At 45.3% G+C, this 20341-nt stretch overlaps 1 protein-coding gene across 1 annotated transcript in view; it reads left to right on the plus strand.

The window, feature by feature from the left end:
• The window catches only part of LOC142015178 (E3 ubiquitin-protein ligase rnf213-alpha-like), a 151246-nt gene that overhangs the window by 57294 nt on the left and 73611 nt on the right, over positions 1–20341 (plus strand). The window contains exons 26-33 of the mRNA XM_074998595.1: positions 2655–3238; positions 4396–4561; positions 8537–8754; positions 11553–11690; positions 13248–13430; positions 16318–17788; positions 19113–19306; positions 20119–20274. Of these exons, the coding sequence (XP_074854696.1) occupies positions 2655–3238; positions 4396–4561; positions 8537–8754; positions 11553–11690; positions 13248–13430; positions 16318–17788; positions 19113–19306; positions 20119–20274 (3110 nt within the window). The remainder of the gene's footprint in view (positions 1–2654; positions 3239–4395; positions 4562–8536; positions 8755–11552; positions 11691–13247; positions 13431–16317; positions 17789–19112; positions 19307–20118; positions 20275–20341) is intronic.

Consider the following 20341-nt stretch of genomic DNA (forward strand, 5'->3'; position numbering starts at 1 on the left):
GATGAGGAGCCAGCAGGGAGCTGGCTTATCTTTTTCTATTTATTTATTATTATTTATCTATTTATTTCTTCTATTTATTTATTTCTATTCTATTTCTATTTATTGCTTTTTGTGGGTTAGAGGTATATTATATGTACCACGGTTGTGAACTATATGTGTAGGGAATGTATCCCAAGCTATTACATTATACCTTAAGGATATTAATTCTCCTTTATAAGCTGTTTCACTATAAGTTGCATTATTTAGGAAAGTAACCTGGACATAAAATGAGGACCCTCTGTACCTCTCTACAGGGTCCTGGTGAAGTGTTACTGGATACTCTTGTGTCCAGTTCTGGTATCCATAAAAAGGCATTGTGAAACTGAAAGGTTTCAGAAAAGCATGACAGCAGTGCAAGAGTGGGGGAGCTCAGCCTGAGGTGCAGCAGTGACATGACCCTGGGCTAGAAAGACCAGTAAAAGGAAGGAATTGTTGGGAGCAGAAAATTCTTTAACTGTAAGAAATTTAAGTTACTCTCTGGACGTTAGTGCCCTGTCACAACCTGTCCCGCTTTGGAGCAGAGCTCAGGGCCGGATTGGAGTGGAGGGGGTTGCAACACAGTACCTGTAAGACATGTAAGTGTAGGGTGGAGTGCAGGGGGCTCAGGTCAGATGGGAGTGTGGGGGTGCAGGAGTCATGGCAGGGGACTGGAGATGGGGGGTACAGGAGTCAAGGTTGGGGTTTATAAGAGGCTCAGGACAGATGGTTGGGGTAAAGGGCAGGAGTGAGGGAAAGAGGCTAGGTGTGTGGGGGGCCGCAGGGCAGGGGGCCGGAGGTGTGTGTGAGAGGATGCAGGAGTCAGGGCAAGGGGCTGGAGAGAGAGAGAGAGAGTGTGTGTGTGTGATGGGAAGCTTGGGGCTGGAGCAGTCCCCATGGGTGACCCTGCCCTGTGCCACTCCTCCTGTTCCTAGAGAAATGGAAGACGTGGGAGTGAGCTAAGGGGAGGCAGGATATTGCAGCACCAGGGTTACCATAACTTAACTTTCAAAAAAAAGAGGACTCCCCTGAGAAGGACTGAGTGCATCTGTATCAGTACTTAACAACTCATTGTGTTAATGTGTTATGATATATGCAGTATGTTAATACAATGCTAGTTGCTAGATACTGATACAGATACACTCTCTCTCAGGAGTGTCCTCTTTTTTTGAAAGGTCAAATATAGTAACCCTATGCAGTAACCCTAGTATCTTAGCCCAGCACCTGGAATCCTGGCTGCCACCCATGCCTGCCAAGGGCTTTCCAGCTAGCCCTGCCTGCCTGGGACTCCCCAGCTGGTCCTGCCCACCACAGTCCTGGCTCTCCAGCCAGCTCCTCATGCCCAGGGCTTTCCTGGACGCCAGCCCCACACACTAGGGTCTGGCTGCAGGCCTCAGCTTTGAGGCTGGGGTGGGGATGGGAAGGACAGAATTAAAGCCCCGCCTCCAGCCAGCCGTTTTCTTACCTATGTGCCACATGAGGGCACATCGGCTTTCTTTCACCTCCACTGCCAGATATAGCCAAAGCCAGACCTTCTGGCTGGGAACTGAAGATAGACAAATTCTGGCTAGGAGTAAGGAGCCCGTGTTTACCAGGGAGGGGAAATCACTGCTGGAACAGCTGCCCGAGGGATTGTGGGGAATTCTTCATCCCTGGGAGTCTGTGGGAGAGGCAGTGTCTCTGTTTCAAAGTTCAGAAGTTACTGGGCAGAGGAAGGAGTCACTAAGGAAGATTCTCTGGCCTGGGTTATGCTGGAGGCCGGATTGGAAGATCAGAATGATCTTTTGTTGCATCTATTAATCTACAGCTAGACTGAGCATCTTCTGTGGGAGGGTTACACGTGGGGCAGTCCCTCCATTCAGAATAATTGTTGCAGGCTTTCTGCACACAAAGGCGAATGCCACAGCGGTTGTTACATGTGGATCACAATGAGAAGGTCCTATGATGCTGCACAGTTTATTGCTGTCCCAGAGAGCCATGTTGTTATTTTACTGAAAGACTCCGTACATTATGAATGTTCATATCAAATTTTGCATGTTGAATAGTAGCAGACAGATAGCCGTGTTGGTCTGTATTCTAACAAAACAAAAAGGCAGTCATGTAGCACTTGAAAGACTAACAAAATCATTTATTAGGTGATGAGCTTTTGTGGGGCAGACCCACTTCTTCAGATGTAGAAAGCACTATCTCAGATCTGAAGAAGTGGGTCTGCCTCACGAAAGTTCACGTGTTAAAATGCTACATGACTGCTCTTTTGTTTTATATAAAAATCTAGCTGTTGTGGCCATTTAAAGCGGAAATGTTACAAGATCTACTTTAGTCCTCACAGGATTATTTTGGGGAAGTTCTGTGGCCAGGTGGCAGACCTGCCAACAGGGTTGGGGGTGGATGGGGAGTAAGGGGGCATTCCTTGTGGCTCTGAAGGGGGTCAGTGCCTCATTCTGAGGAGTGCTAAGGGCCCCTTTTGCCCTTGGTCCTGCCCCTTCTTGGAGACACAAAGCCAGCCGCCCCCTCCCACATTGTCCTGGGGAGTGTCGGCCCCAGTGTAAGATTGTCAGACTACATAATCACTGTGATTCTTTCTGGCCTTTGAATCTGTTCCGCACATGTTAATAAATCTCTCTCCTCACCCTGTTTAGTTGACGTAGGTACCATGGAACAAACCATTGCCATTAAACAGAGTATTAAGGACCAGATGCTGGTGAAGAGATACTCCAGTCGCGGAAAGGAGAAAAGTGAAAGTCTGCAGTCACACCCCCTTGCTAGATACGACGACATGTTTGAAAAAGTTCATAGCCTACAGGAAAGCCAGTTCTTCCAAGAACTGTGGAAACTGAAGGCAGAACATGTCAAGGCCAGTTGCCAAGATGATTTTGTTCTTTCCCTGGATGATGTGCGGGAAAACATTTACAAACTGGCCATGCTCGATTTTCAAGAAACCTATCAGGCCCTTAAAGATTTCTCCATCAGCTTGGGTGACATTGAGAGGCATTTTCGAAATCTGCTAACTGATGAACACGTTCTCAGAAACGAATTTGAAATCATGGAGAAGAGCCAGGGAGACCCAAACACTAGGTCTGAGTGGGTCAAGGCTGCGGTGTTTAAGATTAATAACTACTTGAAACTTTCCACGGTGGTGAAGACGGCCAAAATAATTGATGAGCTTCGTCAGATACTAGGACTTGTTGGAGATTTCCAGCTCCTTGATGACCTGACCAAATACGTACGTAGGACTTGCACAAATATCGTTAGAGTAATTGATTAGACAAATGCAGTCTCCTCTTACACATTCTGATCTCATTTACTCAGGCAAAAGCCTGGGAAACAGTGGAATTCTTCTAGTTAGGTGAAAATGGCATAAGCAAGATTTTAACCTTTGTTTGTTATTTTTACATAGTATAGTTACTGCATGCACTAAGATCAGGATGGATGTTGCAAAGACTCATTCTGATAGAGACCAGGGTACCATTGAATTAGGTGCTGCAGAGACTTCCAGTCTGAGATTCACAAAGCTACCATAGAAAATCATAGGAACAACAGTGCAGTCCCTATAGCCTGGGTTAGGTGCCCAGGTTCCTTATACAATCAGTGGAGAGAGATACTTACCTATGAATGGGGAGCAAACTTAGCTGGCCATTGGAATACGCCAACCACAGAAGAGTGTGCTGGCCCTGCCCATCTCAGCGATAGGTGACTAAAACAGGGGTAGATGGAGGTGCCCCTCTCTGAGGGATTCACAACTGGGAACCCTCTTTGTGGTTTCATGCCTAAAGCATATTTGCAGTAATTTTAGTTGCATTAATGATAAGGGTGTGAGTTAGAATGGGTTCGGTTAATTTGGTGGATAGTCCTATTCTTGGACACGAATGGGTCAAGTCAAAAGTGAGTGTAACTCACTCAGCTTCAACCATTTTCTTCCAAAATAAGAGCATCCACAGACTCCCACCAAGTAACTAAGTCAGCTTTAAGAACCTGATGGAGTTCAAGCAATGCATGTTGGTGTGTAGACCAGGCCTGAAAAATCCACAACAGTAAATCCCACTATTTGTAAGCAGACTGTTTTAGACTCCCACAGTATTATATTATTAGTTATTCCAACTTTAGGGAGCAGAGCTAAGACTGCACAGTGGGACTGGGATATACTTTAATTTTGGATTTCCTGGTCTTCTGGGGTTTACCTTTCAGAGGTTTAAATTTGGCAAGACTGCAAGGCAGCACAGGTTAATTTGTCATTAACAAAGTCTGGGGGACAAGGAGAGTCTTTCTTTTTCTCTGTGCTTATATAGCTCCTAGTGCAACATAAACAGTAAATTAGTTAAAATCAATATTTGTTTCATTTCTTAGCTAAGAAACGCTGTTCTTTATTTTGCCTTTTAACAGGAAGACGAGGACTTCAAGGACAGGACTCTTGATTATATGACTAATGATATTGTGAAGGTTAAAGACACTTTGAGTGACATCCCTGAGGGTGTGCTTGAGTTTTTGAAGGAACTTCTAGAGTGTGCAAAGAAAGACTTCACCTCTTGGATCAGAACCATCATAAAAGGTACACATTATACCAGTATTTATGTAACCCTTCTATTAATGCCAGATGCCTGTCTGTGGGGTTTTCCTGTCAAGGATACAACCAACTGGCTCGAGCTCCCACCCAGTGGCCTGGGACAATTTCACCCCCGTGCTGGGTGCCTGTAAGGCAGTTCTCCCCGCCCTCGCAAGCACAGAGTCTGAGATAGAAATGGCTTGTTTAATGACCATAACCTACCCCAAGGTTACAGTGACAGATGCAGTTTATCTAAGCAAAGAAGAGACAAACCTCTTTTCCAAGATACCATCCCCATATGCAGTAGAACCAAGTCTCTTGGTGGGGCTCCTGGCCCTTAACCCCACACACAGTTACAGTGTGTACCTTCTGCCGTGCAGTCCCAAACCCAAAGCCCACAGATGCATCACCAGGGCAGTACTAGATGTCCACTTGTCTGCAGCCTCCCCTTGCTGCCACCAGCCGCCCACCGGTCACCATCGTCCACCGCTCCTCCTACTGGCCGCCCACCGGTCATCATCATCCACTGCCGCTCCCACCAGTTGCTGTCATTTCTCCCAACCCCACTGCTTGGGATCACCCTGAGGCAGAACCCTGTGATTTCAGCTCTACATGGCCCCAGCTGCCACTCTGTGATTTCAGCTCTTGATATCTCTACGGTGGGGTTTCACAAACACCCTAGTATCCAGCTCTATGTTTCAACAGGTGGGGAGGGTTAGTCAAGCCAGTCTTATAGCTATTCAGCCTCTTTTTGAAGGACAGAGTGACCAACACCGCCGTCCTCGAGCAAGCTGGAATCCCAACCATGCACACCCTCCTCAGGCAGCGTCGGCTCCGCTGGCTTGGGCACGTCCACAGGATGAACGATGGAAGGATTCCAAAAGACATCCTGTATGGTGAGCTAGCCTCTGGCAAAAGACCTCCCGGACGCCCCCAGTTGCGCTACAAAGATGTCTGCAAGAGAGACCTCAGAGAGGTAGACATCGAGCTGGACAACTGGGAAGAACTAGCAGACGCCCGCAGCAGATGGAGGCAGGGGTTACACAAGGGCCTTCAGAAGGGCGAGTTGAAGATCAGACAGCTAGCAGAGGAGAAGCAAGTGCACAGAAAGCACAATAAGGGCTTGCCAGACACCCACGACATCTGCAAGAGATGCAGCAAGGACTGTCACTCTCGTGTGGGTCTTCATAGTCACAATAGATGCTGTAAATGAAGTCCTCAATGGAAACTTTAAAGGGCGCGATCCATAGTCTATACAGACTGAAGGATGCCTACTACTACTACTACTACTACTACTACTACTACTACTACTACTTATAGCTATATAGCCAAGGTATAGGCAGGACCAAGGTACTCAGCAAGCTGGCTCAACCCGTACCCTTCCCTTCCTTCTTTACAATGCTTTAAACCAGGGAGCCCTGTGTAATCAATGTCTTACACAGCTGTGGTGACTGCTCTGTCCCCCCCAACAACCCAGAGCATTGGTGAGATCTCACAACTCCTGCATCAAGTGTCAGCTTAAATTGTGATTTTACAACTACATGTTTACAATAGACCAAATTTTATGGCTTACTTGCTACCCATTAGGCTTTGCCTGAAAAGGTATCACACCTGCAGTCCTTTGCATTCTCATGCAGATGACCTCTGGGAGACACATTCCTCCCAGCCTCAGTATCACACCTGCAGTCCTTTGCATTCTCATGCAGATGACCTCTGGGAGACACATTCCTCCCAGCCTTCAGCAGCAGTGCATTCCTTCTGCCACATTCCCTACATCTATAAGCTATGTAAGAACTGAGGGGCAAAGGTGCAGGCCTTACTTGCTTGAGTTCATGTTATGGGGCCGGCGATAGGATTGTTATTGTAAAGCACATGGTGAGTGTTTACATGCATGAAATATAACAGTTATAAAATACAGCTGGAAAATTCCCTAATTGGTCCTTCAGTCTTGCTAAAGATCATATGCTCAAGATATCTCCATAGTTCTCTTTCCACATGAGTTCTATTCAATATTTTTGTGACTGTAGCTAGAAAAAAATTGAGACCTTTCTGCGTCAATTTCTGTCTTTTATTAATAAAGGAAAGTAATAATGAGACTGTGTAATTCACTGCCGCAGGTTGTCCACTGGTTACATATTTGTAACCTTTGTGCCAGAAGGAGTCAGCAGCAACCAGGGCTGGGTTCAACATCTAGGGATTCCTTTTCATCCATCTCACATGGAACTGGCTCGAGCCCCCACCCAGTAGCCTGGGAAATTCACACACCCCAGGTGCCTCAGAGAGGCAATGTTTCCCCACTCACAAGCACAGAGTCTGATTGTAGAAAAGAAGCTTTTAATGGAAGAAGCAGAAAAGGTATGTGGTATAAGCTTGGGAAAATACCACACCCAGAGTTCATAACCAACCCTCAAGTAACTGTCCCCGCTCAAATGGATTGAGCAGTGTCCTTCGCCGCTCAGGCTTACCAGTTCAATACTGTAAAGAGCCAATTTACACACCCAAACTTTCTTTGTATCCCCCTTCAAATGCCCCACTTACAACTCTGTCCAGTCTGTGCAGGCCCTGACACATCACCCTGATGCATTCCCTCATTGAACCTGAGTCAATGCCACATTTGTGCTGGTCTGGCATTCCGATTGCCTTTTCTAGGTGCCCCACCGGCCTCCTGCTATTCACTCCTGCCAGCTGCCTGTTGCTTCTCCTACTGGCCGCCCACTGGTCGCTCCTGCCAGCCGCCCACTGCTTCTCCTACTGATCACCCGCTGGTCGCTCTTGCTAGCCACTTCTCTCACCAGCAGCCTGTCTGCTGTGTTGTGGGTTTTGCTGTAGGCAAAATGCTGTGATTCTAGCTCTCCATGGCTTCAGCTACCAGTGTTTTCAGCTCATAGTGGCATTCAGCTCTGGACCGAGCCACAGCATCTCCGTATCTACCAAGCTGGATTCTCAGAGAATAAGTATAGACCCATCTTTAGATTTACCTTTGAACGGTGTCAGGGAGAACTAGTCAAACTGGTCTTAGAGCTGTATCACCAAAAGCCTTCCAACCAGCTGGTTCAACCGCTATCCCTCCCACTTCACCTCACAATTCTTAGATGGAGGGAGCCCATATCATACACAGCAGTAATAACCTCCCCATACCTCCACAACAACTTGAAGCAGAGGTGAGACTCCACAATTCTTACATTGGGTGATAGCATAAATTGTGACTTTACAACGTGTTGTTTACAATAGACAAAACCTCGTTGCTTCACCTGCTCCCATCAGGCCTCACGTTTTCATGCAAATGATCTCTAAAGGGCACATTCCCCAAGTCCTTCAGCAGTATTGAGCTCCTGCTGGCACACTCCTTACATATCGGTAGTGTAGAACAATTGGACAGGCATTGGTTTAGTGTAGGGAATTATGAAATGAGCACAATATTTTTCTCTCACATATGTCTTAAGGTGTGCAGTAGCAGAGGACTCTGTAAGGTTAATAGGAAAGACATACATGTTACACTTGTAATGAGTACTAGGCAGTGAACTGTCAGAGAAGGTGCCTGTACTTTTGGTGGAAAGAAGTAGAGATGTTTGAAAAGTTTATGTTTATCCTGTTCAGGGAAAATAAATATCAGCTTCAAAAAATTGGAAAATATCTTAACTTTTGTCTGAAAATTGCCAAAAATCTAAAAGAAGAAAAAAATCATTTTCCAAAGTTTCTGTTCTTCCAATTAAAAACAAAGAAACAAACAAAAATCCATGGGAAGCAGATACTTCCCACAAAATAAAGAAGTAAAAAAAAACAATTTTATTTCTAAAAAAAAAATCTTGATGGAAACTTTCTGACCACTTTGAGATTTGAGATTTTATTCCAAACACAGCATCAACAAGCACTTTTCAGCTTTGGGGGGATAAGACATGGCAACTTTTGATTAACACATTTGTGGATTCTTAAGCATTCCTAGACAGCTTGTTTCACATTTGTTGGACTTTCTTCTTGCAGACAAAACGGAACTTCCTACATTTGTGGAGCTGGCATCCATTTCTGCAGGAGAAAATGCCATGGACATTGACAGAGTGAAGTTCTTCCGAGACGCCATCTCTGCCTCTGTTCCCATATTATTTGACTTGACTCCTGAATCAGGATTTGATGCTTTTTCCTCAGCTCTAGAACCCATCAGAGAGGCTGTAGCAAGTGACAGTAACCTTCCAAAGAAGCTGGTAAGTATTTTTTGACTCAAAATAAATATCTTAAAGAGACATCATAGCTTGAGTTGACACTTGGTGGAATTTTAAAACATGTAACTTCAGATGAAATCTAGATATAATTACAAGATGGGTACACAGTTGTAAGACCATACTCAAAAAGTAGTTATTAATGGCTCACTGTCAAACTGGAAGGATGTGTGTAGCTTATTTGGTGTTTAGACTGTTGTGTCAACATAGCCTAATTGATTTAGGAAACTGTCTTGTTTTTAGAGGTGATTTACTCACTGAGAAATGAGGTGCCTAATGTCTCAAAGAAATTTAGATTCCTAAATAGAATATGGTGATTTGTAAAGTAGATGAAAATGCAATTTGAGGGCACCAAAATAGTAAATTCAAGGTGAATTTGGTGAATAGCTTTGGTGGGAAAAAAAGAGTGTTTTTTCCCCAGATTGAAATGGGTTGTTAACATTTTTGAATGCTTTGTTTCAGACATTTTGAAATGTTTTGACTTTTTATTTTGAAACAGAATTTTATTTTAAAAATTTAAAAAATGTTGCTAATATAAAGAAAAAACAAAATGGTAGAAAATATTCCAAAATGACTCAAAACTAAGCAAAACAAACACATACCACTTGCTTGAGATCAAATCAAACATTTTGTTCAATCCAAAACTACATTTTTAAAAGTTTTTTTTTTTTTTGCGACTGCTGGGGGTGCCAGCAATGTCACTGAGCCCTGAGGCAAGGTGGTGGGGGCTCCCATAAGGGCGGTGCTTCTAGCTGAAGTGGTGGGGCTGGAGGTAATCAGCCCACAGTGCTGCCCAGAGCATGCAGCAGTGTCCCAGCCAGCCTGGAGAGCCACCCAGAATGCACTGGATAGTGCTGCAGGGACCAGGAGCTGTAGGGCCTTTAGAATCACCAGGCCCTGGCACATCTACCACTTTTGTTCCCCTATCAGTGGGCCTGAGTGACTTTACATATAAGAGTGCAATCCAGACTAATAAGTGGCTCTGTCACCCCTGCCTGGCAATCTGGAATGCTCTTTATAATGCTTTAGTGTTGTAACCTCCAGTCTGAATTACTCACAAACAGCCTTCAGCATGCAAATCATTCCCAGCTAGGCTTGAGCATACTGTAGTCAGTTAGCCATAGCCTAGCTTTCATCAGGCTTGGTTATTCCGCAGGGTATTTCCCATATACTCTCAGAAATGTGTATTTTATACTGCCCAGACCTCTCCCGGACAATACACATTTATATAAAGTCTATATTTCTTTAACTAATATCATATGCACCTCTCTTACTACCTCCAATGAAGTTGCTTCAATTTAAAAACATTGGATTAGGATAAAAGAAACAGAACAACAAGTTTAAATGCAAAGAGACAGATTTCAAAGGAGTGCAGCTAATGAGGCATACAAGTCATAAATGGTCATGAGAAAAATAAAGATATAAAGGCGACCACTACCTAACTTAAACTGCTAAATTCAAAGCCAAATGTTCTCATCAGATGCTCTCAGAATTTTACTGACCAGACTTCGTAGGTAAGCATCTCTTTTCCAGTTTAGTTGTTGATTCTTTTGTCCCTGCTGGTGCAGTCGCTTGATGGGCAGAGGGTGAGGGGTATCTTGGGGTGCTTGTCCCTGCTTTTTACAGCATGAGTCTCCTCTTGAGAAACATTTCCAGCTGAGATTCAAGATACAAAAAGGCTATGGAGAAGGATGTTCCCTGCTGCTTTTTTTCACCTGTTTGAGGTTTCTTTGTCTGCCCTTCCTGCCTGACAACTCTGTTTGACTGATGAAGTACAAATTTAGCAAATCACACATTCCTTTCTTTGAGTCAGACCTCTTTGCTGACTTCTGCTGTGGTTTGGAACACATGTTCATAATGTTACAAATTGTGAAATCTTGTATCTTCACATACAGTTTTGACACACATAGCTTATTAGGACAACACTGACCAGCAAATATGAGTTTTCAGATGATATCTCACTAGGCACATTTTGTGGAAAGATTTAGTGTGTCCATACGTGGATGCATTTTCTCACAGTGACAAAAATAAATCAATTTTGGTTTGAGCTGAACTAAGTTTTTATTTGTATTTTTCAATTTGCTCCCTCTCCTTTTTTAACCAAAAAAATAAAAATCAATTATTTGTTCAGATCTAATCCTAAGTGCTTAAATTTGAAAATGTCACTTAGGTGTTTGATCCCTTGAAAATAACACTCTTGCCCTCCATGCAGCTGTTGTTCTGTTTACTTGTTTCAGTCTTGTATGTGTGTGTGTTTTTTTTTTTTTTTACCAAATTGTTATCTCAGTGTAGGCCCTAGCATGGACATAGTTATACTACAGGTTGAACCTCTCTAATCTGTTACTCTCTTGTCTGGCAACATCCATAATCCAGCATGATTTTAGTTACCCAGACAACCACTCATTCTGGGTGTGGCCAAGTTTCCTGTGGTCCCATAAAGTGTGTCTACAGCCACTAGTCTTGGCTGTCAGTGTTCTGTGCTGTTATTTAGCTGTAATTTACCCCCAAATATTTTCTCAGAGCCCAGTAAGCAGTAGAAGTGTTTGTAATGCTGCTAGACAATATTGACCTCCCGTGGTCTGGCCAATTCTCTTGTTCAGGTCCCAAAGATACTGGACAAAAGAGGTTCAACTTGTACTAACATTTTTCTCAGGAAGGCTGCGAGGGGACTGAACACCAAAGGGACTGGGATATTATAGGTGTCTCAGCAAGCGATGTTATAGTGTTGTGATGTCTGGCTTTAATCCTCTTCTGGAACTAATACATTCATTTTTTTAAAATAGAAAGATTCCTGTCACAACAGAGAATGGCTGCAAATGGTCCATGATTGTCACGGGTCTGTGGAGCGCTCCTCAATGACTCAGGCTAGGGCTATCAACAGCAAAGGGATTTTTATCATCTCCACACCTCAGGAATTCAAGGTAAAAGTTCACCAGCATTTCAGACAAAGCATTTTCAAAGTGTCTTTGGCAGTCCAAGTTGAGCCACCTGAAGTGGGAAGTGGAGTGGGTTAAACGGGAGGCTGTCACTTTAAATTTCAGAAGCTTTCGTCATCCTGTTTGCAGGCTGTAGGGGAGTATGTAATCAGTCAGTCTGGAAAAAGCCATCCTGGCTGGAGGTGGTGTGAGTTATGCCTCTCTGCCTCATGGAGCAACCTGTTTTTTCTCTCTTTCTTGGTTAGGATCCTGATTTGTTACTGCTGTGAATTCTAAGAAATAAGTCATGTCGTGATGCAAATGTAAGCATCCAGAGGTGGACTTGAACCTGGGACTGCCAGAGCTTAATGCAGGAGCCCCTGCAGTTTGAGCTAAAAGCTAGTTCTCTCTCAGCTCAGGCTATAAAGGAGATTCATTCTTTCTCTGTGTTAGGTGGTGTAGGTGCCACTACCATGGGATGGTGAACCACACCCCTAACTGTGTGGGTTAAGAAACTTCCAGCAAGAGTATTTTATGTATATTTTTTAACTTCTCTGTGTGTGCTGTGGATGTAACAGGAGCTCAGCACTGCCTGAAGATAAGCCTCCTTTAAAAGAAGCCAGATAGGGACATCCAAATCACAAGTTACTGCATCTATGGACTTAGCATCACTCCTCTCCCCCAGTTCAGTCCTGATGCACTAGAAGCTCACGACTCAAGGTTTGGAATCTGCCCATGATCATCAGAGGCAACTAATGATCTTGAATATCCAGTTTGATAGACCTTAATGATAGGATTGGATAGGTCTGAAAATCAGACTCCTTTAAGATGTTTCACATTGGACCCAAAAATCATAGCACCCCAAATTATGTATTGCTTCTGCATATCTTTGGTCAGCTGCACATAACACCTTCAAAGATCTAGAATGATTCTCTTCCCTTTACTGTCTTGCACTGTTAAGATGCGTCACGGACCGTGGGGGTCACCAGGCCCTAAATCCCAGCCATAGGCAGCTGTGGCTCTCATTCAGCAGGGAAAACAGGAGGTTTATCAGTTGACAGGGACACAGGGTTGAACAGACTTGTCAGCACAGAAACCAGAAGCCATCAGTACAATCCATTTTAGGGAGAGGGGGTCCCTGAATTGGGGGTCGTGGTCCTCCTTCCTCCCTCTCCAGCCAGATGTAATGGCCCTACTTCCTAACTGTCCAGTTCCAATTCAAACCACCCAAACCCCTCCCACCTCTTTTGTCCTATTTCCCAGGGCCCAAGTTACAAAGAGCAGGGGGGCCTGGCCTGACCTGCATTTGAGAAGTCATCACACCAAAACTCCCCTCAACACGATGCACTGATACTGTGCCTGGGGAAACCGAGGCACCACAGGGGAATAAAGTCCTTACACACCCCACTTCATCACGAGATGAAATGAGTAAATTTCTAAATTTAGACCCTTTGCAGCACAACAGATTTGGAAATACTTTATATTGGCTTGGATGGGTGCACATGTCGGCCTCAGAATAAGATTCAGCAGCATTGATCTTTCTTAACTGTCTTTTCCCTCCAGCCTTCTCTGGATAACTGCATTTCACTGGTGCTGCCAGGGGAGATCACTGAAGAGGCTGCAGGAGGTAACCAGGCACACTCTGGAACGTACAGCCTGGCTCAGCTCACTGAGCTGCAGAACAAGCTCATGCTGATAGCCACTAAGGCTGAGCAGGGGAGAGAAGAGGTGAACCGGTTTCTGGAGGTAAATCCTATTCTATGTGTTGTCTTTTTACCCTTTCTTTATATGGGCGCTTCCTTTTGATGGGTAACTCCTCTGCTGGCCAATCACTGCTGGGGTCTGTTCTGCACCCCCATCTGGGTGTCGGCTACCTCCCTTGTCATTGGCTGTGAAGAGATCATATCAGGGCACTTCTCAAACTGTGAGCCTGTTTTAGTGTCAACCATACAATTGCATCTGATGAAGTGGGTCTTTGCCCACTGAAGCTTATGCTTCAAAATTTCTGTTAGTCTATAAGGTGCCACAGGACTTCTTGTTTTTTGCAGATACAGACTAAAACGGCCCCCTCTGATACTTGTAACCGTACAATGCAACCTTCATAGCTCCATGTGCATTAATGATGACCATGTTTAGATGGGACAGTGGGTTTCAGCAGAACATAACCTTCCCCACGAAACCTCCCAAGGCCTGCTCCATATGCAACATCGCTATTATGTCTAGATAAGGGTTATGGGGGTCACAGAACGTTCCTCTGAGTACAGAGTGTCACACCCAGTGTTCCCAGGAAAGGCATCAGGCCTATGTTTTGCCGTAGAAGTGAGTCTTCAGGTATGTCTTCACTTACAAGGAGATTGACTCATTTGGGGCTGATCTTCTGTAGTTTGATTTTGTACATCTGGTAAAGATGTATGAAATCAATCTCTCTGGGGCCCACAGTTGACCCCTTGTACCCCTGTTCTGACTAGAAGTAAGGGAGGTTGATGGGAGAAATGCCTCCATCAACCTCCCTCAGTGAGGATGGACCCTAAAGTCGACTGCAGATACATTGATCCTAGCTATGCAATTGCCATAGCTAGAATTGTGTATCTGCAGTCAACTGTAAGGTCTAGTTTATATCAAGCCTTAGAGCATCAGAAGACAATGGTTAATCTCACCTAGGAACTATTTTATTTGGAAACGTGGGGCTTCGCACTTAGGTGCTCTCACAGCAGCTTGGGTCTGTACAGTGGAGACTGGGTCAGGTTGTAACATACTGATGACATATGCGGGCACTGTTTTACCTGCTATGAAGGTGGCATGGCAGAAAGGCAAAGGACACATGTATAGACGAAACCACATTATAGTAGACCCCTGAGTTATGTGAGGGTTGGGCTCCTGTGCACCCTCATGTAACTCAAATTTTGTGCAAGTTGGGGGAGCCACAAACCAGGCAGCAGCTTGGCTCCTGGCTTGCGGCTCCCCTGGGCTTGCAGGAGAGAGAAACTTACCAGCACCCCGGCAGCCTGGCTCCCGGCTCCCCTCCACTGGCAGGAGCCAGGAAACTGACCACCACTGGTGTGCTGGAAAGTTTCCCAGTTCCCAAAATCCCAGGAGGGCCAGGAAAACGACCAGCACCCCAGCACTGGTCAGTTTCCTGGCTCCCAGAATGAGGTGGGGAGCTGGGAGCTAGGCACCAGCAGAGAGGAGCCAGGAGCCAGGCTGCCACCTTGTTCCCAGATCCCTGCCGCTCCCGGGGACCGGGAAACTGCTTCTGTCGGGGCAGCAGCCACAAATCAGGGTGTCCCCCCCAGACAAGAGCAGTTTTCCTGCTCCTATCAGGGACAGCAGCCTGACTCTCAGCTGCCGCCCCAACAGGAGCAGTTTCCCTACTCCTGTCAGGGCGGCAGTCATATTAACCCGAGACATGCACAGTTCGGATGTGCATATCTTGGGGTTTTACTGTATTGATTAAACAACCTAAAACAGAGTAACTATTTATAGATGTCAGACTGGAGGGGTCTCAGGCAGAGCTCCACAGAGATCTGGGCTGGGTCTGGTATTGCTCAGCATCTTATTAATAACTTGGGTGTAAGAACAGAAAGACTATTGATGACACTTGCAGATGACACAAATCTAAGGGAGCAGCTGCTGCTGGTTCCATCCGCTGGTGGGCTCTGCTGCCATCCCAGCATGCCACAGTCCTGGCTACTGCCCCTGTGCTGGCTGGCACAGCTTCTGACCCCATATGCCAGGGGATTCTGCTCCTTGCCTGTTCTGAGGGCACTGGCTGCCAGACCTGTGTTCTGGGGCTCTGCTCATGGCCTCAGCTGGTGCAGGTGTTGTGGTGGGCAGGTGTCAAGGGTTTGGATTGCAGCACCCCCCGCCCTTAAAAATGTTCCTGCGCTACTAGCTTGGTCTGAGCTTTCCGCCTCCTGTCATACCAAGCATCCCAATTTTTTCTTCTTATGATCCTGGGTGCTGTTGGCCTCAGTTACACATTGTATCAGTGAATGAAAATTAACAGCATTTAAGTCCTGTAAGAAAGGGAGGGAAATTTTGATTCAGTTCCATTGATGCCAATGAGAAGTATGTTGGTTTTGATAAATAAAACACTAAAGCCGTGTCTACGCTAGCCCAAATCCTTGAAATGGCTGTGCAAATGGCCATTTTGAAGATTACTAATGACGTGCTGAAATGTATATTCAGCACCTCATTAGCCTGCTGGCGGCCACAACTCTTCAAAATTGCCATTTTTCGCTGCTGTGCGGCTTATCCAAATGGGGCTCCTTTTCGAAAGGACCCCGGGAACTTCGAAATCCCCTTATTTCTATGAGCTGATAAGAATAAGGGGATTTCAAAGTTCCCAGGGTCCTTTTGAAAAGGAGCCCCATCTGGACAAGCTGCATGGCAGCGAAAAGTGGCATTTCGAAGAGCCACGGTCGTCAGCATGCTAATGAGGTGCTGATTATGCATTTCAGTGCCTCATTAGTAATCTTTGAAATGGCCATTTGCATGGCCATTTCGAAAATTTGGGCTAGTGTAGGTGTAGCCTAAGGCTCTGATTGTCAGGCAGGCTCATAAGAGCTACATGTATGACTGAAAAGAGGCTCTAATCCATAAATTCAACTTTTCCATTGTGTATTTGACACAGATCCTGGAAAAAATTGAAATGGTTGGGAAGATCTACTTGCAACTTCTCAGCGTTGGTAACATACTTTTCATCAACTGGAAAGCTGAAGTTTACTGTGACCCCAAACACAAGGTAACCATCTACGCTGAGTTTGGAATAGCTGGAATCCTTGTTCAGAGCAACAAACCCATCTTGGAAGAACTAGACGGTCTTTGCAAAGTCATGGAGCATTGCCTTGTAGAGTGGAAAAAATATTTGGAGACTCAAAGGAACAATTATTGTCATCTGAACATGTTCACTGCACGCCAGCTCTTCTACTTGTGTAGCAAGTTAGCCCAATTGTGTGAAGGACAAATAGAGCCACAGGTTCTCAATATGCTCTCTGTTTTCAAGAATGATGTTAAAGAAGAGGATATCAGAGAGGCATTAAAAAGAGCGCTTGAAACTCCTGCGGAATCGGTTGATGTATCCGAGAACGATGATCAGTCTGTTTCCTGGAATGACTACATTGTTAGATTTCCTCAGCTCATCCAAGGTCTGGTTGAGTCTGGGGAAGGTGAATCAGTGGGGAAAGCAGCTCTGCAGAGTTACCTGCCAAACACAAACATTACAGAGCAAATGCTCATGGAATTCGCCTTGGACTACGCTGATGACGTGGAAAAGATTGAAGAGCTGAGCAGATTATATGACGAGCAGAGAGAAGCCTTTTTGCAGAATTCCATGAAGTTTAAAAACAGATCCAGAGACATGGATGCATCCACCTTCCAAAGCCTTGCAAAAGATGAACTGGCCACTTCCTTTGAGAGTTTGCCGTCTATCCACACCAAGGTGGATTTGCTCTGGAACGCTTACTGTAGCAAGCTCACCGGCCTGGTGTCAGACAAATATATCAGCCTGGATGTTTTCGGTGAAATGCTGAAACATCTGACATCTCCTGAAACGGCTGTCATTGAGAGAAATTTACCAGTAGGTTTGAAAGAGGGAAAACCTTGCCTTATCACTTGTAAAGAAGAGTATATGCTACACTCCTTGCTGACAGTCTATAGGCACTCAGAGAGAGCACCTCTTCCGACGTTTGACGAGGTGCTGGTCTGTACCTCCGACACAGAGGAAGAAGACGTTGAGCTCATTGTGAGGAGAGCTCTTTCTCCAGACTCCAGACACAAAAAGATCTACTGCTTGCTCGGTGCAGAAAAATTAGTTTACAAAGTCTCCAAACAACTGGAGTCCCTCTTCTTCCACTTTGTGCAGTCTTCTAGCATTGCTGATTACAGGTTTCTTATCTTCTGCGATGCCAAAGCTCACAATTCTTACGTTATGACAGCCTTTGACACCTACAAAGTCTCCTTTTCATGTGGTTCAGGAGCACAAATTCAGAAATACCTGAAGACACATCTGAGAGTGCCCTTGGGGATGGCACCTGTTGCCCAGGTCTTTGAAGACCCCTTTCAACAGAACGTGAAGTTTGTATATTCAGAGCGAGCCGGCATGGGTAGGTTATACTAGAGCTCTAATCTGGTTTATACTTTTCTTGATATGAACTGATGCAGTTTAGGACTAGGTTCTGCTTAGCCCTTATGCACTGGGAGACAGAGCAGTCTTCTCTGCCCCAGCTCCTCTGGCAGTGCCCCCCAGTACCTACGGAACAGATAAACCCAATGCATGCACATGGGGGTGTAGCTCAGGGGTCAGCAACCCCTGGAAGGGATGATTTTCATCAGCACGCGAGGCCAGAGCCCAGCGCCGCCCTCCTCCCCCATGCAGCCAGACAGGAGCTTGCTCAAAGCCAGGCTGCCTGTGGATTCACAAAGGGCCATCTAATGCCACCAGCCTCCACATGAATGGTAAAGCTCTGCATCTTAATTTGTTTATTAATGAAGCTGTTGTGAGCAGAACTATTAGTGACTTTAAAAAGTATCATTGGCACTCAAACTGTACGTAGAGATCAAAAGGTCAAATTTTGGCACTCCATCTTGGAAAGGTTGCTGACCCCTGGTCTAGTCTGAGGTGTGGCCATGGACACACTTTCCCTGGGAAGCTCCTGAGTATCTTTAGACACCATTAGTCAAATTGGCTGTTGGTTCACACTTGGCTCTGGGGCTAGAGGAAGTGGCACAGAGGCTGGCTGAAGAGAATTTACACCAGAATGGGGCAGAAACATCTGTCTTCTGTTTGAGCTCAGTTTATGCTCGTGATTAAAATAGTGGGGCTTCTGAACCTGAATTAGTCCCACAGTCACTGAACCTTTACCATTTAGAAAGGCCACGTCTTCAGCCAGTGTACGTGAGTACGGCTCCACTCACTCCAGTGGCACTACACCCATTCATACCCGCTTAAGATCTACGCCACCACTCCAGCTGACTTAGGGCTTGTCTACACTTCTGGGAAGATTGACCCGGTCAAGGGTTGATCTTCTGGAGTTCGATTTTGTGCATCTGGTAAAGAGATGCAAAATTGTTCTGTCTGGGGTCAGCAGTTGGCCCCTGTACTCCATGCTATTGAAGAGCAAGGGAGGTCAACAGGAGAAATGCTTCTGTCAATTTTCCTTAGTGAAGACAGTCACATAAGTTGATTTTGAAGTACATTGATTGTAGCTATGCAATTGTCATAGCTAGAACTGCATATCTGAAAGTGAAAACCTTACATCCATTTAGACTAGCTGAGGATCTGGCCCATTGATACCAAGGGAATTATGGCTGATTTACACCAACTGAGGATCTGGCCTTCTCTGTATCAGGTGAAGAAATGGAAACAAAGAGAATATGAGAAGGCAGAGCCCTCTGGAAATTGAATCTTGGCCTTTTCTCTCATTTTAGGGAAGTCTTTGTTTATAGCAAATACCATCAGTAAAGCCAAAACCCCACCAAAGAATGCAGGACTCAGGCACAAAACCATTAGGCTGATGGAGTCAGAAATAGATTTTGGATTTCTTCTGGAGGAGCTTCGCTCACTGGAACAGAAACCAGCCGAGGCTGAACCCAGAATATTCCATATTGACATATCCCCTGTGGTAAGTGTCTTTTCCAAGCTCAGTTTTCATGCTGTGATGAAATGAACGTGGATCCTCTCAATCAAAGTGTGGAAGTGCCTTTCAGTGTTAGAGAAGTAAACTCTTTCCATCCATTTTCTGTAACAAACGCTTAAATTGTTACCAGGGGTGTCACAAAAATGTAGCGTTCTTACACAGAGTTCCACTGCAAATCAACCTCTGCCTGCCCTCTTGGGATGCCAAAAGAAGATGGTGCTCGGAGTAGATTTTTACTCTGCATCACTGTGCAGCATCCGAGCAGCTGAAACTCTACCACAGTGTCAGAAAATCCCTGTATTTCCATCATCCCCATCTCCGTCAGAGTGACAGCCCAGCATTTACTGTCACATCAGTAGGGAGAGCATGCAATGGGTCAAATTGTTGGCTGCTGTATGTCGGTGTAGCTTGCTTAAAGTCAATGGAGCGCCAGCTGAGGTTCTGCCCAAGCAATGTTCCTTCTCTATTTTTTCTATCATGTGTAGAATAAATTTTGTTATGGGCACCAAGGCATGTTTGATGTGCACCACCAATAGAAACACATGCTGCCAGCAGTGGGTGGCTGTGGGTGGTCCACTCATAGGCTGAGTGGCACCTGAATCCCCCCTGGGTGCCCGCCCAAGCACTCAGTTTACAGGAAACACTGTTCCTGAGATGTATTTTCATGGAGCATCTCTTTCTCTCTTATTGATTTACTGGCTCTTCAATAACTCAGAAAGCTTAATAGCAGTGGGAAGCAATGAACAGTTAACATTTCAATGATGCAAAACTGACTAGCTCTGCATCTTTCTTGACAGGTATCAAAGGGTCTTTACAAGTTCCTGATTGAGCTGTGCATTCTCAGACACATCCAAAGCCTTGATGGCATGGTCTGGAAGTGCAGAGAGTCTCATCTTTATTTGATTGAGTACCTGGTGAGGGGAAAAGGCATAAGCAGCACAAGAAAACAAGAGGTATTCTCCAGATGATATTCACAGCGAATGTTGTGTTTTCTCAGGAACCTAGCAACCTGCATATAAC

This window comes from Carettochelys insculpta, chromosome 6 (assembly GCF_033958435.1).
Source record: "Carettochelys insculpta isolate YL-2023 chromosome 6, ASM3395843v1, whole genome shotgun sequence".
Lineage (NCBI taxonomy): Eukaryota > Metazoa > Chordata > Testudines > Carettochelyidae > Carettochelys > Carettochelys insculpta.